The sequence below is a fragment of the Lissotriton vulgaris genome, chromosome 10, assembly GCF_964263255.1.
Source record: "Lissotriton vulgaris chromosome 10, aLisVul1.2, whole genome shotgun sequence".
Classification (NCBI taxonomy): Eukaryota; Metazoa; Chordata; class Amphibia; order Caudata; family Salamandridae; genus Lissotriton; species Lissotriton vulgaris.
Window position 1 is genome coordinate 27,142,645 of NC_141698.1, and position 18,312 is coordinate 27,160,956.

An 18,312-nucleotide genomic window follows, 5' to 3' on the forward strand; every position below is an offset into this window, starting at 1 on the left:
CCGTTAAATGAAGGGAAGGTGTGGAGGCTGGTAGTGTAGATTGGTAAAATAGAGGTGAAAGGAAATCTTTTTATTAAAATAGACAAAGTGATACTCAGGGACAAGAAATGTTAATGAATTAGTTCACTTGTTTAGCTAAAAGGCCCTAATAGGTCAACATGTTGACCCATTAAGACCTATTTACCTATCTAGGACCCTTATATAATTCGATAGTAATCACCATTTTAACTATTTATATATATATGGAAGGAAGAGGCGCTGCGCTGTCAGGGATTGTGTATATATATATATATATATACATACACAATCCCTGACAGCGCAGCGCCTCTTCCTTCCAGCAGGCACCAATCAGGAAACGGACCACAAAAACGGCAAGTAAATATCGTGTGCTTTATTCCTTCTTAGCAGACATGACGCGTTTCGACCGGGGAACCCGGTCTTGATCACATGACATGTGGTGACCCCCCATGTGAATAAATACGTTTCATCTCATAACATGCTCCTCCCATTTACATATGGATATGGAAAACAGACTAATAATAACTTTTAAGCATTCATATTGTGTGCCATTCAGATCATGTTGTTTATAAATAAACACTTTCCTGTAAACTACACAGATTAGACATATATATATATATATATATAATTTCGCTAATAACTTTGCAGCTATTTGTCAAACCTTTATGAAAGTTTCCAAAAAGAAAATCTCATCATGGATCAAGGAAAAAGGGGGTCCCAAAATGCAAGATTTCCAGAGGGATTTTGAAACAACGTTACAGCTAAAACCGCTGAACAGAATTACACCAAATTTGACAGAAAGCTAGATTTGGCTCAGAAAGTGTACTTTGTGTGATTTGGTGTAAATCTGTTCAGTAAGGTTTGAGAAATTAATGTTAGAATTTGATAAATATCTAGTCTGGTCGGTTGAGTTCATAGGAGTCCAGAGGGAGTCCAACGGGAGAGCACAAATTAAAAAAAAAATGAAGTGATCGGATTAACCGAGGGGGGGCTTTAATTTTCCGTAAGCCACCACACTCCCACAGGAATGAGAGGCACCGGGTCCCCTGGGATCTTGTGCTCTAATTAGCTGGCTGCAACCTGGACAAAAATGTTGTGACCGCCGCCATCACTAGACTCAGAAACTCGGTACCCATATCCTGAAAATATATATTTTGTTAAGGCATAAGGGGGCAGGAAAGGGGTGCCCTGACCTCCTGGACCATGGCCCCTTGGGTCTAATATGAAAAAGTTTTGTTTGGGGTTCATCAAGTCTGAGGGAGTCCAGTGGCAGCCGACACGGCCCCTAGACTCCCTCAGGGGTCCCTCTGGAGCCTATGAGGCCCCTAGCGGGTTGGAAAATTATTATTTTTTTAAAAGGGAGTGCTGGTTTCCATTGTAGTTGGAGGGGATGTTGGCTGCCTGGGTGGGGAAAAGGGTTGGGCACAGGGCCAGGGTTATGGGTCCTTATCCAAAAACATTATTCCTCAGTTCATTTGGTTTGTATCTATTATAAAAAAAAATCAGTTTCATGGAACATAGATTTATTGATTGAGGATTATTTGCCCAGACCCTTGGTTACTGTTGAGACATCTGGGGATTCTGGACGGTGCAACTGAGCGATGAAAGGAACCATAACTGATTTAAGCAGCCATCTGCAATTTAGCTGTACCAGCCGTGCATACTTAGACGTGCATGGCTTAATCTTTGAGACAAGCATATGGAACTGGCAGGGTCAACCAGGTGCTTGTCTCTATGATTATGCCATACATGCGTAAAAACACATGGCCGGTACAGGGAGACTGCGTCTTTCATCTGCAAGTAAGGAGCTGGACAAGGAACCTTGAATCAATAAACCTATGATCTATGAAATCATATTTTTTGTGTATTAGATACAAGTCTAACACATTGAGGAGTCACCTTTTGTATATTACCCCATAACCATGTTGTAGACAGTTCTTTTTATGATATTTGTATGGTGCAGTGTAATCATCTGTGTTTAAGGAAACATTGCTTACCTGTAATCCTAGTTCATTGGCATAGTTATTTTCTCCTGACCCTGCATGATGGGAAGGCTGCAGTGCTTAATATGAGCCGGTGGCTTCGGTGCTTGACACCAGCACTTAATTGTCAGCATCAGCTCAAATGATGGTCCACCACATGGTGGCGCTGTCTGTCAAATTTTGAGGTAAGCACACAACAGAATTTAATAAGTCAATATACCTTAAAAACGAATAACATCTGTCACTCAAACCATTATTATAGCTTTAGATGGCCTGGGATAGTTTGAATTGTTACCCTTGTAGCAGTGCAATGGTTAGTACTTGTGTAGGTTCTGTCATTGTCAGCGATGGTAGGGGCAGTGAGTGTTGGAGGCTGCAGTGGCCTCTCGAGAAGGGACCTGCACTTATTTTTTTACAAATGAGGCACTCAAGCCTGATGGCTTCTGGAATTCTTAAAGTGTTAGTGTCATATTACAACTATGCGTGTATGTGTGTAGCCCAATTATAGGCTTATTTTCCCTTGTGTTGGCCATTAAAACAAATATTACACAAACTGATGTTTTCAGCCAAATGTACTGCCTGGCAGATTTGGCTAATTGGTAGCATTTTTTAAATGGAAAAAAGTTCTGGAAAATGTGTCTCTCAAAGGCATGATTTCATTTATCACTGCTTTTAAATTTGAAGGACATCTATTGTAGAAGTGTTCTGGGGATGCCGCCTGCGGAGAGCGGGTGGACTGTTTATGGATTCAGAGAGAATATCCTAGGATCAGTTCGATGAAATATATATGCCCACGCGCCCTCACTATCCAAAAAGAACTTGAGAAGGTGCTACTTCAACACATCAGAAAGACTGAATTCCCCATATTGTCTTGCCATAATTTATGATATATATCATGTGGTCTTGATGAAAGTGGCCCCCTATGTTTGACACCACCAAACGTACATCAACTGTATGTTGGAGAACCCCGGCTTTCAACAATAAAAAGAATAATCTTGGATTTACTCTGATGTGTATGTGAGATCAGGCTGGGGCATGGATGAGAGATTGTAGTGTGACTGTGTTTGTGTGTGGTTTTAAGTAGTGAGTGAGTGTAGATTTGGGGAGATGTACAGTTTATATTGTGATGTAATATTTGTATTCTTCTGTGTATAATAACCTGTGCTCATGTTTTGTATATATACATGTATATTATTGATCAAATTGTGAAATTTTGTACCTATGTTTGCTTGGCTAAAACAAATATCATTGAAAAATGAGTCATGAAAAAATTAGTACAAATCCAAATAAAAAATATGTATATTATATATTGAAGTGGTTGTTGGTTGTGACTGAGGTACTGAGAGCTAAGTTTGGAAGGTATATAGGTCAAGTGGGAATTTTTGCATATTAATTTACCCATCAGGGAAGCTCTTTTTTCACTGCTAATTTTCGCGGCTGCAATGGAGCCTCAGGCGGCGGCCTTGCGGGGACAGATGGCTTCATGGGGGATAACTCTTGGGGAGACCCAGAATGTGGTCTCCCTATACGCTGACGATACACTGGTGTATATTTGCCAATCGGAGCAGTCGGTCCACGTGCTGGAGATGTTTGGGGACGCCTCGGGTGTCCGTATATGCCCAGGAAAATCTAAACTGGTCCCACTGGAGGTTGGCAATGAGACCAATGGTGGGGCTCCTTTGGGTGATTGAGGGGACTAAGTACCTGGGGTTCCGACTGGCAACCATGGCCCCCTGTTATCTAGCACTTAATGTGGGGAGAGCAGTGGAGAGTATATGTGGATCCACAAGATTCTGGAGAGATTTACCTCTGTCCCTTATGGGGTGGATAGCAATTGCAACAATGATTATTCCGCCCCGATGCCTATACGCCCTACAATATTTAGTATATTGAATCCCCAGACATTATTTCTGAACGCTAGATGGACTGCTGGTGGATCTGCAGTGGGGTCAAAACGTAAACGTGTACGTCTAACAATGCTACAGCGGACATGGTGAAGAGGGGGGCTTGAGGTACCTCGCCTGGAGCTCTATTACATGGCCTCCCAACATCAGGACGCGGTCCATTGGTTGGACAATGAAGAGAACTGGGAAAAGCAGTTCCTGGTAGGCACGCATGGGGATCTCTCCTTACCAGAACTTCTGATGTTTGGCTCTGGAGTTCCCACTCCCCTTCCTTACATTATATAGTATGTGGCTTCTGTATTGGAGTCCGCGGTCCAGAGAGTGGTACGACATGCACCCTATGCCCAGGACATGCCATTGTGGGTGGTAAAGCCTTTCCAAGGCATAGCGGACTCCATGTCGGTGCGGAGATGGCAGGAGGGTGGGTGTCAGCGAATGGGAGACCCTTGAAAATGTGTGATTTATAACGCGGGGGAGGCAGAGGCCTCCTTCACTTTGGGAAAGGGACAGTTCTTTCAAGATGAAAAGATCTCAGGAGATCTGGCCATCCTTCCCGAATGAGAGTCCATGAGGGTGTCAGGGGTGTAAGCTCCAATGCACAGTTTAAACTTGTTCAATACAATTGTATACATCAGACTTACCTTACCCTGCGAATGCAAAGTAGAATCTATCCGGATCATTCATATGCAAGCCCCCGGTGTGGAGATACAGAGGCAGAAATTTTGCATATAGTGTGGACCTGTCCAACCCTGACACTCTAATGGAAGATTGTACTGGCAAGTTTGAGGGGAGCTACGGGATGGGTGTTGCCCAGAGAGGTTCCTGCTGTGTTGATGGGGCTGACATGTATGAGTGGGCAGATGAAGTCTGAATGAAACATGTCTGAAAGGATGAAAAGCTTGAAGACGATCTCGGGGCATGCGCATCTATGGCGGCGGATCTACGGGACCCGCTGGCCGGTTGTATGTTGGAACAACAAGTTCCCCAACCATGACTTCCCTAACAACGAGGTTGTAAGCACGACCTCGTCTAAACCACGATTCTTTTTCCACGCATTCCTTTACCACAATTTTTTGTGGTAAAAGAATGCCTGTTAAAAAATGCTTACCAACTAGTACCCCGATCCCCCCACCCCTTAAATACTAATTTTCCCCACCCTTAAAATAAACACGGTCACCCACACACACTAAACTAAATCTCCCCCCCCTAAAAAAAAACACTATCACCAACACTCCCTAAAAACAAACATGTTCACCCAAACCCCCTACAAACGAACTCCCAACCCCTAAAAACTAACCCCAAACCCCCCAACACCTGTATACTAACCCCAATCCCGCCCTCTAAATACTAATTCCCCCACTATAAAAATAAACACAATCACCCACAAACCCTAATAACTAATTCCCTCCACCCTAATAAAAAACACGATCACCCACACCCCCTAAAAAACGAACTCAACCCCATAAAACTAATAACTCGCTATAAATAATCACAAACCCCCCTACCTCCTAAAAATGAACTCAACACCTTATAAATTATTTCCCCAACCTTATAAATAAATACAAACACCCATACTCCCTAAACACCAAACCCCAAGCGTTAAAATTAACCCCGCTTACCTGTTCGTCTGCGACGCTCCTCCGAACTCTGCCCTGCCTGAACACTAGACTGAATCAGCCTTAACCACGCTCATGAGTGGTTAAGGCTGAGTCGTTGTTCGGCTTGCGTGACTCCGGAACTCATTGTTCCGGAGTCATTGTTCAGGATGTTTTCCCCGCGGGCCCCGGGTAGCCTGTAGATGCAGATGAGAAGATGGCGTAAATACACCCAAAGTACTAACTGATGGATTGTTGTTGGTAGGTGGAAAATAGGTACACCCTGGGATCTCTAGGATACACATTAACAATATAAATTGGTAGAAGCATGAAAAGGTTTGACATGGAGACAGGGAGGAGAGAAAGAAGGGGGAAAGTTAAATGGTTCCAGATTGGCTTGGGAATCCCAGAATAGAGATTAGAGAGCAAACCTCCTTACAGAAGGTTTAATGTGATTGCAGTGGACCCTACCTGCTATTGTATAGGGCGGAAGGAGGAGGCGGTGAGATGATTAGCACTCTGGTAATTTCCTATATTAAAAACTGCATGTCTGTGATTCTTTAAAAGCAATAAAATTATATCAAAAAAATATAAAAAGGTTTATTCAGCGTTCTCTGGGGTCAAGCATGGGAGCACCTGTGTCCAATGAGGTGTAATGCAACACCCCAAAGCATGACCACTTCCTCCAAAGTGTGGCATAATGTTGTCCAAAAAATCACTATTCCTCCTAAATTCATGTTGGCTAAAATCTCAGCAGAGTATAAAGAGCTAACTAAACCAACTATCCCTGAAGCTCATTGCAATATCTCCCAACCCCTAAATTCAGCAGATTCCTTCCTTAAGCCTCCTATCTGGCTAGGTAAGAGGGGCTGGAAGTAGGCAGACCTGGCCTTCCCTGTCTGTCCTGTTCCTCTTTTGAAGCTTCATGCTTTGCGAACCTGCCTGCCTGCTTTGGCATCCTTGTGTAGCAGAACCTTCTCCAGTAGATTGCTTCTACCCTGGGGAGCCGCTTATCACTTCATCAAAGCAGCCTGGCTAATCCTTTTAACTCTGACCAATCAGGTAAGACTCCAGGAAGGATGGATTTTTGCTTACAGACAAGAAAGTCTTATAACTTATTTTCTGTACAATTTTGGATAAATTTAACAATGGCATATTGTTGGATTTATCAGTACCATTCTCTTGAGTCTTTGAATGATATTTATAAATTTCCTAGCAATATCTATGCGTTCAAAAACTATTAAAATGTGATCCTATGTGACTAGGCAACTACAATGGGGTAAATGAAAGCTGCACTTTTCCTTCACCAGGGCATATAAAACGTCTTTTATTAGGGCCCTGCTTATAGTGACATGACCCCCACCCCTTGAGGGTCCTGAATAGGCAGAAATAGTGTAGATCCTTACCCCTCAGTGCTCATAGAAACAAAGTCGATTTTGGGAGGCACTTTAATACAATGAGGGAAGTGAAATGTGCAATTTCTCTATCCCCAGGCCATATAATACATCTTTTATAAGGACCCTGATTATAGTTACACAACCCCCACCCCCGCCTCTGGGACACCTAGGGAAGGCCTTGGGGTATCTAATATGTAAGAATAATGTGGATTGTCCCTTTTTAAGTGCCCCTACCACCAAAGTCGAGTTTTTAGTTAATTCACTTTTTAAAACAGTGCTGCACTGCAGTGCTGCTTTTAAAATGACCTCAGGTGCTGAGCAGTGCACACATGCAAGTGCACAAAGGGCTGCTAGCTTATAAACCACCATGCTCAATTATATACTAGGGACATATAGGTAGTTTTAATCCCCCTGCCCTATTACCTCCTAGGGACTTATAGAGTAGGTCATGCTAATTGTAAGTGGACCTTAATACATAGTGCACACTAATGCATGTGTGGGTATTCCACTGTGTTTTCAACAGAGCACTGTCCCTGGTTAGACAGAGCCCAGGGACAGAGTTAGTTACCATCAGTACCAGTCAGCAAAACATGGGGGTGCAAAGGGCACACAGATGATTTTGCAACACCAAACATTTCAGAAAAAAGCTTACAACAGCCTCCCTGCCTCCCGTCTCCATATTTGCTAGCACCAGGCAAACAATTGTTTTTAAACATGCACTCTGAAAAGGTACATCTCATTTCACCCCATGCGCTCTAAGTAGAAATACTTATTCAATGGACATACTTCACTATCTTTTCTTTCCTCTTACAAGGACCCATCAAAGAATTTCTTTTAATCCGCTGTCTTCCAGTTCGTCTCCCATCCACAAACCAGACATTTATTTGTTCTACGGATGCCTGGAAACACAGTGGTAGCTATCATCCCTTAACCCACCACCAATTCAAGCAACTGTCGGGCTTGATTAGACCAATGCTTCCCCACAGATCAGTGAAGTCTTTGGTAATCTGTTGGATGGAGAGCTCTTAGAATTGAAAAGATTGACCAAAGGTCTTGGGGTCTATGTATTATGTCTGACCCATGGGAAGCGAAGGATGTAAATCAAGCTGTGTCCTATGTGCATCTCTAGAGGCATTTGTGGTTATTACTTTTTAAGGTTGAGGGGTAAGTTGAAGGACTCTGATGTCCTCCAGTGACTACCACCTGGTTGATCCTGCCAGTAGCATATGCTTGTCTCAAAGATTAAGCCATGCACGTGTAAGTACACACGGCCGGTACAGTGAAACTGCGAATGGCTCAGTAAATCAGTTATGGTTCCTTTGATCGCTCCATCTGCTACTTGGATAACTGTGGTAATTCTAGAGCTAATACATGCCGACGAGCGCTGACCTCCCAGGATGCGTGCATTTATCAGACCAAGACCAATCCGGGCTCGCCCGGCCGCTTTGGTGACTCTAGATAACCTCGGGCCGATCGCACATCCCCGTGACGGCGACGATACATTCAGATGTCTGCCCTATCAACTTTCGATGGTACTTTCTGTGCCTACCATGGTGACCATGGGTAACGAGGAATCAGGGTTCGATTCCGGAGAGGGAGCCTGAGAAACAGCTACCACATCCAAGGAAGGCAGCAGGCGTGCAAATTACCCACTCCCGACTCGGGGAGGTAGTGACGAAAAATAACAATACAGGACTCTTTCGAGGCCCTGTAATTGGAATGAGTGCACTTTAAATCCTTTAACGAGGATTCATTGGAGGTGCCGTCAGCCGCAGCAATTCCAGCTCCAATAGCGTATATTAAAGTTGCTGCAGTTATAAAGCTCGTAGTTGGATCTTGCCAAACGTACTGAAGGCAATCAGATCACTTTATGATGGCACCTGGGTGCAGGTTAAAACCAGCGCTAGTACAGTGTCCCCCCAAAATAACAACAAACAACGGGCTGAAATAAGGATGCGTGCTGGCGCCCATCCTTTTTAACCTGTACACAGAGTATTTGGGCGACACCTTGAAAGGAGCCAGCCTAGTAGCACAGAGATTAGGCAGCATGAGGCTGCCGGTCCTACAATATGCCGACGACACAGCCATAATGGACCACACGAGGGTGGGCCTACAGAGAGCCCTAAATGTGTTGAATCAATTTAACAAAGATAACAACCTTCTAGTAAACCAAGGGAAAACTAAGGTCGTCATTTTTGGGAGCTATCATCTGAAAAAGAAAGCACAGTGGCTAATGGGAGATCTGCAGATCAAAACAGTGGCAGAATACAACTACCTTGGGGTTTGGTTTACGGAACGGGCCAAGCCAAACGTCCACCTGAAACAGCAGTCACCCAAGGCCAATAAGGTGATATTCCTGTTAAAGCAACTGAGCTTACATCTGATAAGCCACACGGCTGGACCAATATTAACTGCCTTAAAAGCAAAATTTCTGCCAGCCATTAGCTATGGCCACCAGGCTTTTCCGGGGTCTCAGGATGCCCTTCTCACCGCAATCCAAGCCAAAGCATATAAGTCAGTCTTTTCTATCCCAAGGTCAGCAAGGAAGTCAAGACTAAGATTGGAGCTAGGCCTGCTAAGGCCAGACTTGATGTGCCAAGGGGAGATCATAAAATCATACTTAACTACTTACATGCTCATGACGAGACAAGCTTGTCATACGGCATGGTGGCCGTGTGCTGATGACGAGCTGAGCTCATCATCACACGCGCAGCGCTCACACGCGGGGCTAATTCCACCGCTGTGCTGAGCGTTCTGAAAAACATGTGTGGTCATGACGAGCTCAGCTCGTCATCAGCACAGCGCCACCGTGCAGCATGACGTGCCGAGCTCGTCAAAAGCACCGTGGCGCTGCGTGCGTCCCCCTTTCCCCCCAGCACCGCGGGTGAATTAGAGCCGCGGCGAAGGTGCTAATGATTATAAGGGCCCCAATAAACTCCCTAAGATACCAATTGAGAGCCATCTTTAAAGGGCCAAGATCAGCATGGCACACCAGTCTTGGTAAAGCACTCAAGACTTTAAAGATCGAGGAAAAGAGCAGACCACTGCCAGAAATCCCCCTAAATGCATGGAAAAAAGGGAGTCCAAGTGGGTGCAGCGGAGTGGGGATATATTACTTGAACATAAAACTTTTTAACCAGCAGTCTTTATAGTTTTAATGTGATCATTTTTTACTCACCAGTTTTATTCTTTCTTACTGTAATGATTTTAATTAATTGAACAGTTAATAAATTCATTCATACAGACCACTAACTGATGGCTGATACTCACCAGGCTTAGCCTTCTGTTCTGACATCTGATCTTATTGGCTTAGTAGTGTCAAACTGCAGACTGACGATTTGGGCATCAAATGAGGAAAGCTCATGGCCCATTACTCTTTGGATCTGTAGTGAGGAGGCGTGCATTTCCTTGTGCAAACTGAGTGAGCTGCGTAGTCTGGATAAATGGCAGTAGTGCATTGTATCATGCAGCCTGAATCACTGTTTACTGTTACCATGAACATGTTTAAGTCCTTTAATTTTCAGCTAGTGTCTCTAATTTGGGTTGTGATATTGAAAATGTGGAGCCTGTGTGTATAATGAAGTGTAGTGTACTGAAAGCCAGACAACGATTTCTTTATTTTTCCGTTGTCCAAGACAGAGTGTTGAATCCCACTCATCGTGATATAACAGCAGCCCCACACATGCAAAATAAATATTTCAAGGGATTGTAGGATGAAAAGTGCTGTAAATTTGCTCCATTTATTTTTTAAGTTCCAATTTCTACTTTTAAGTCTCTGAGTAAGGTAAAAAAACCTCTGCTTTCCATTTGTCCCATAAAGTTCGCCTGGCGTCTGGTGGAGCAGGCCTCATAAGGGCATCAGGCCGTCACTGTGTAATGTTAGCCAGGGCGAGATGGTTTGCTGTAGCAGCATCCATGAGGATTTGTCGAAGACCTTCTCCTTCAGGTAGTAAGGGTCAATCTGGTGGATGTAGAGCAAGGACACAGCCAGGAAGACCATCAGAAACACCTGCAGCAGTAGGATTTTCTGGCAGACTCCAATGAGTCGTCCGACCATGTAGAGCAGTAGCCTGGAACCAGAAGAAGTCAAAGTGAGAGACTTTAAAGGTATATGACAAGGAATCGCTCCTTGCAGGCTATCTGGCACTACGGAACATTACTATCGATGGAGGTGTAGCTTGCCAAGGACTGAAAATGGGTGCTGCCAGGGTTTAGGTGGTTACTGCTTAGGAAGGTATATTTTGTCAAGGGTGCAGAATCATTACTCTCTTGAAAGGTGTAAGTTCCATTTCAACAATGTGTTTCTGTTTATACGCATCTCTCATTGACACAAATTGTTGTATTTAACCGAGTCTTATGCTAAGGTTTTTACATTGTAAGCTTTGGACATACGTAACATGTATCAAAATCTACACCGAACGATTAATGATGTAAGACGTTTCAACTATTTTTAAGATTAAATCAATAAAACCCATGTGTTAGAAAAAAGAATTTAAAAAAGTCTAAATTCCAAATACCGTGGAGGTTTTACTGCTCACAAATGTGTTATATGCCAATGATTTAGAATGATCACTACCCAGAAAGGTGTATACAGTAAAGCGTTAGAATGTATCTTGCCTAGGGCTTTTAGTGACTATTGCTGTGCATGGTAGAGGTTGTAGAGTAATTATCATTATTATTATTATTATTAAGCTTGTAATGCGCCTGGTTACTCCAACGGAGTGTCCCCGCGTTAGAACATCATCAACCCCCAGCGACATTCAATTAGTGATTATTTTCTGAAAAGAATGTAGAGTGCCAAGGAATTTCTGTGAATACCGGCCTTGAGGGTGCAGATTGCTAAGTACTTGGAACGCTAACTCTCTGGGAAAGTATAGGTTATGGAGGACGTATTGTTATTGCTGCCTATGAAGGTACAGATTAAGATGGACTTAAAATAATTCCTGCTGGGAATGGTGTATATTGGCCAGGTCTTTGAGTGAGTACTGCCTTGGAGGGGGCGACATGCCAATGACTGGCAGAGATTGAGAATCTCTGCCATCTGCAGAAGTCCAGATTGGCAGGTTCTTGCAATTATCACTGCATGGGTTTAAAATCATCTAGATAAAGAATTTTTTTAAAGACAGTCCTTTAAACTATTTAAACATAGCAAGTGTAGCTTGTTAAAGACAATATCAGCAAAGGTATAGATTTGCTTCATTACTGCCCCTAAATGTGCAGACTTTTAGAACATAGAATGATTACTGACAGAAAGACATACATTATCAAGGTCATCGAGTGATTACTGCCGAGGTCATCAAGTGATTACTGGCCTTAAAAGTGTAGCTTTCCAATGACTGCAAGAGAATGACACACTTTGTGCTTCTCCAAATCTATCAGTCCACTATCAGGCCCCACACAGCACAGAGTCTGCTGTCCTCCAAGTGCTTGACCACACATCCCAGTTCAACGACAACAATGAACCATGTCTCCTCATCCTATGCAAACTCTTAGCAAATGTTACCATCACCTAAGCTCTGCACAACACCTTATATTTTAGAATACTCTTCAACAGCATTGTCCTGCAGTTGTTTCCATTTTATGGGAGCATCAGTTCACAATTTATCCAGATGTGCGTCCACAGTTCTAAGCCTAATTCCATAACATTTCTTGTTCCTGAAGGATCCATACTGTTGCTTGTGATCTTCAGTCTTTAATTGGGCCCCTTATAAATCCTCCTGTTGGAGAAGAGTGGCAAGATTCATCAGTATGTGGACAATACTCAGCTTTACCTGAAGACTGTGGTGACATTGGCTGCCCAAAGGACTGCCTTGCCACTGTCCCAGGCTGGGTGTAAGAAAGGCAACCCTTTGAAGAAGGATTTTGTGATCTGTAGGGTTGGCTCCCAGCAATGAAACTCAATGGCCTTGCTCCTTTACTGTTCAATAGTTAATTTGCCCAGGAACACCACCCTAAGCTTCAGAACTCACATTGCAAAACAGATAATACGTGCCTGATGTTAAGATTCCCTACTCAGCAGAGCAAACGCGTTTCTCCTCGAATCAGACTTCCAGATCTCTGTCCAAGCATTGATAATCCCTGCTCAGGGGGCGTGGCTTGGGCGCCGATGGCGATGGTCGCCTGAGAGCTCGGCTCCGGGACTGAGCCCGGGATTATCCTGTTAATCGGAGGCCGCGGGGCACCCTAGCCCCCGCGAATCGTCGTTCGGCCCAACTGGACCCTACTGAGACGCCTGGCACAGCCTGGACGGGTGGTGATCCGCCCGAAACTCGAAGTTTGTGGTCCCGAGGGGAGCGACCCAATATGGCGCCCGGACCCCTTTGTCCCCTTGGACGGGACCTCTAGCCTGGAAGAACGTCGCTGGTCATAGCGTGCCCTCCGCTCTTGGGTTTTCCTGGAGAGTGAGGAGCTGGACTTTGCCCTGCTGAGACTCTGATATTGGTGACTGCGCCCGGACGGTCGGAAGCCCCTACCATAGTGAACCCCGGCACACGGACGCCTGGAGGTCCTGACGGTGGTACCGGCCCCCGGCGCGGCGCTTGGCTGCATCACCCGATCGACCCGATCCCATGGGAAGCACAGCCCCCTGGCGCCACAAAGTCTCTGGTGGTGTGGGTGGCCCTCGCTCCGGATCCTCGTCAACCAGACGGGCCTGCCCGGCCTGGCGCCGAGTGTCTCCGCCTCCTCCTCAGCGCTCTCAGACGACACGGTGGTGGCGCGAGCCGAAACTGTGGAGATCCACCTGGCCCTGGAGAAGAGGATCACCGGCCCTCACCCCGAGGGCCTGCATTCGGGAGAGTTATAGTCGGCGCCCGCACTCGGTGGCACCTTCATCTGAGTCCACACTGTGCGCTTCCCGCGACATGGGGAAGCCGAGAGGGGCCAAGGGGACTACCCCGGCCGCCTCTGACTCGGAGACCCCGGACAAGGAAGGCCATGGAAACCCGGGGAGTGCTGGTGGCGCGCCGCTGCAGCAACAGTTTGATCGCGTCCTGGAGGCGATTGCGACCACACGCTCGGCCCTTCAGCAGGACATTGCCCAGGTGGCGACGAGCCTGGGCCTCCTCAGGGCGGACCATGGCAAGCTGTCGGACAGGGTCAAAGAAGTGGAAGGCTCGGTGAAAACCTTGGAGCCGGCGCAGCGAATCTTGGCCGCGGCAATGAAAGATGCCCTAACCCGGATTTCTGCCCTGGAGCAGCGAGCGGAGGATGCGGAAGGCCGTAACAGGCGCAACAACATCCGAGTGGTAGGCCTGCCGGAGAAGATCGAGGATGGCGACATGGTGGCCTACTTGGAGGCCTGGCTTCGAGACACGGTGGCCCCGGAGGGCCTATCCTCTTTCTACACCCTTGAACGAGCTCATAGAGTCCCAGCAAGGCCACCGCAACAGGGCCGTGCGCCGCGTCCGGTGGTGGCGCGCCTCCTACATTTTCGCGACAGGGACCTCATCCTCAATGCCGCTCGACATAATGGCCCCTTCAAGGTGGAGAACAGCCAGGTGAACATCTTCCCGGACTACACCTATGAAACCCAACGCAGGCGGTTTTCATTCTTGGCGGTCAAGCGCGAGCTCCGGAGCGAGGGCATCCAATACTCGCTCCTATTTCCTGCAAGGCTCCGCGTCATTGTTGATGACAAGACTCAATTTTTTGATACCCCGGAGGATGCCTGTAACTGGCTTGAACTTTATAGAGCTGGGAAAGATGGCTTCGCCTCCGCATCTCAGCCAACGGCGGAGCCGGGACAGCGACGACGATCCACGAGAGTGCGGAGTCGCCGGGGCCGGTCGGGCGGCCCTTCTACTGCGGAGACGTCGACGGAGCGGAAAGGAGTACTGGAGGTGTTGTCTGCAATGTCTGGTTCACGAGATGATACCATCGCGGAAGAAGAGAACCCTGGTGACGAGGGGGCATCGACGGACTCGGAGAACTCGGTGACAGATAGCACCGGCACACCGGTGATCACGCCAAACTCGGTTGAGGACCTTCTTGATGGACAGGGTTGATGGGGTGAGCTGCATCCTTTTGGGTGGGGGCCCGTGGCGGGGGTGGCGGGAGCCGATGGTTCAGCATGATCTCCGGAGAAGCGGGGGGTGGGGTGCCTTGCCTTTGCCCCGAGGGTTTCCGTTACTGTTTGGGGCTTGCTTTAGTCCTGGTAGCCAGGGCATCGAGGGCCCACTGCCACCACCCAGCCCGCACCTGGCCCTTAAGGCCTTCCTACGGTGGCGACCGTAGGATTAGTTTGGGACGAAGGGTTTTTCTGAGGGCATGGTTTGGATGGGAACTAGATGGAGATATTTGGGTCCTGTTCTGGGGAGGGTGGGCAGGGGTTTGGTTAACGTAAGAGTTGTTGAGTTTTGGTTGGGGGAAATGGCCGCCATCAGTGCTGGGGGGATTGTTGTTCGCTTTTTGTTGAGACCCAGATGGGGAGACTTTGCACGGACAGTATGGGACAATGGCTGACGTTGCTAATGTGAAGTGTATTACTTGGAACGTGCGGGGGCTTCATACCATGTCTAGGCGGCACAAAGTCCACGCTTCTTTAGTGCGTAGGGGAATACAAATGGCGCTGCTGCAGGAGACCCATCTGAACAAGGCGGAGGGGGCGGCGCTACAGCGTAGATGGAGGGGGCAGGTCTTCTACACGTCGTACTCAGCGTATGCCAGGGGGGCGCTAATCTGGATTAGGGCTGGGGTTCCCTTCCAGGTCACAAACTCAGTGGTAGATCCAGAGGGGCGCTACGTGGCCATCTCGGGCACTCTGGGGGGGAGGGACCTGAACGTTTGCTGTGTTTACGCACCTAACATGGACCAGATTGCCTTCCTTTCTAGGTTATCGGGCTCGCTGGCCCACTTTTTCACGGGGCCCCTCCTGCTCGGTGGGGACTTCAATTCAGTAGTGGATGTGGAGACCGATCGTTCGCACCCGCCCCTCCCTGATTCTCCGGTCCGCCGTGTGGCCAAAGGTCGTAGGGACTGGCAGACACGGTGGGGTCTGACGGATATTTGGAGAGCACAACACCCCGACGCTAGAGACTACTCCTACTTTTCGGGCCTTCACGAGTTGCACGTTCGGCTGGACGGGTTTCTTGGCTCGACTGAACTGGTTTCAGCGGCCATCCATTCCGAATACTTGACTAGGACCATTTCGGACCATAACCCCCTCCTGCTAGCCCTTCGCTGGTTTCCGGGGGCGCCGGCGGTGCCCACCTGGAAGTTACGCCCTGAGATCCTCGAGGACACTGTATTCAGAGCGGACTTAGGCGATAAGATCGAGGAGTATTTCGCGTCCAACGGGGGCTCTGCGAGCTCGAGAGCACTGGAATGGGACGCTTTTAAGGTGGTGGTGAGGGGTTATTGCATCACCAAGAAGGTAGGTATGAGGCGGGTTATCCTCGATGACTTGGACGTGGCTGATCGGAGGCTTCGTGAGTTGGAACTCCGCCGCCCCGGGCACCCTGAACTCCAGGGACGCACGGCGGAGGCGAAGGAGGCCGTGGCGGCTGAGGTCGAGCGGCTGCGCTGCTTCGACTACAAGGCCTATACGGTTCGGTCCCTTGCAGAAGGGGATAGATCGAGCGCATTGCTGGCATGGCTGGCTAACCCTACGCGCCAGACTTCACTGACGACGTCCATGCGCATGGCGAACGGGACCATGGTGCACACTCAACCGGAGATTTTAGGCTGCTACCGGCACTACTATGACCAGTTATATCGCAGTCGTGCTGCCAAAGACCCTGACCTTCTCGAGGACTATCTGAGGCCCCTAGAACTCCCAGTGGTGGAGCCTGACGTGGCGAAAGCCCTGGGGTCCGATATTGAACTGGGGGAGATCCGCAGCGCCATTAAAAAGATGGCGCGGAATAAGACCCCAGGTCTAGACGGTCTTCCTGTCGAATTTTACGCGGCCTATGCCGACCTCCTGGCTCCGAGACTGGTGATTGTTTATAGAGAGGCGAAGAGGCTTGGCCGACTTCCTGGCTCGATGCGCGAGGCCCTGGTGGTTCCCCTCCTCAAGCCGGGGCGGGACTCAACCGATCCGGCGTCCTACCGGCCCTTATCGATGCTGACGGTCGATTATAAGATTCTGAGCAGCATCTTGGCCTCGAGACTGCTGGGTCACATGGCCTCCCTGGTACATGTGGACCAGGCTGGGTTCATCCCCAAGCGCAACACGACAATGAACATCCGTAGGTTGTTCCGCTTGCTGGGTGAACCGCTAGTGGATGCTCCGTGCCCGGTGGTCCTCTCGGTGGACTTAGAGAAGGCGTTTGATAGCCTCGAATGGGACTACCTACACACTGTGTTGCGGCGGTTCGGCCTCGGCGAGGGCTTCATCAGGTGGACCGCGGTCTTATATACCTCCGTATCGGCCAGGGTACGGGCGGGTCCGTTAATTTCCTCGCAGTACCCGGTAGAAAGAGGCACGAGACAGGGCTGTTCGTTATCCCCACTTTTCTTCGCGCTGGCGGTGGAGCCCCTCGCATTGCTACTCCGATCGGGGGCGCATTACAATGGTTTCTGGACACCATCGGGCCCGCACCACGTTTCGTTATATGCCGACGACCTGTTGCTCTTCCTTGAGGACCCAGTCGAGGCCCTACATGGAGCTGAGACGGCGCTCACGGCGTTTGGGGAGGTATCGGGCCTACGAGTGAATTGGGCCAAGACATGCCTTTTCCCGGTTCGCAGAGGCACCCCTAGTCCAGTCCTCAATAGAGAGCTTAGATGGGAACCTGACTGCTTCAGGTACCTGGGAGTGTACATCTATCATGATCCATCTGACCTCCTGGATGGAAACATTACCAGATGCATTCGAGCTCTACGGGGGAATATGGACTTCTGGGCTACGCTACCGCTTTCGTTGGCGGGGCGGGTCGCTCTTCTCAAAATGGTGGCTCTTCCCCGGCTGCTGTACTATTTCCGGGCGCTACCAGTTTGGATCCCGCCAGCCACATTTAGGCTCCTACGGTCGATGATAGTCGGATTCCTCTGGGGCTCGGGCCGCCGTAGAGTGGCCCTTAAGACCCTGATGAGGCCGAAAGCCGAGGGTGGACTCGCGGTGCCGGATTTTGAGAAATACTATCTGGCAGCGCAGCTCCAGACCCTCACCCAGGAGATTGCCAGGGAATTCCGAGGCCCGGAGGACAGGAGAGGTATAGGGATGGCCAGGCATGTCCTATCCTTCATAGCTCTACGCCAACGTTTGACCTTGCAGGACCTGACGCTGGAGGAAAAGACCATTCGCCAGTGTTGGAACCGGGCTCACGCCCGGGGCCAATTGCGGATACCATATGCGCCTGAAATACCATTGGGGATGTTGACGGCCTTGCCCCATGGCGGTGATTGGTCACGATTGGCGGACTGGGAGGACGCGGGTTTGCAGTTGGTGGGGGATCTTTATGAGGCTGGGGTA

At 48.3% G+C, this 18,312-nt stretch overlaps 1 protein-coding gene across 1 annotated transcript in view; it reads right to left on the reverse strand.

Moving 5' to 3' along the window:
* Nucleotides 1-10,743: 10,743 nt before the first annotated feature.
* LOC147684385 (uncharacterized) overlaps nt 10,744-18,312 on the reverse strand; it is a 37,855-nt gene continuing 30,286 nt past the window's right edge. Inside the window, exon 11 of the mRNA XM_086942338.1 lies at nt 10,744-10,966. Coding sequence (XP_086798464.1) covers nt 10,744-10,966 — 223 coding nt within the window. The remainder of the gene's footprint in view (nt 10,967-18,312) is intronic.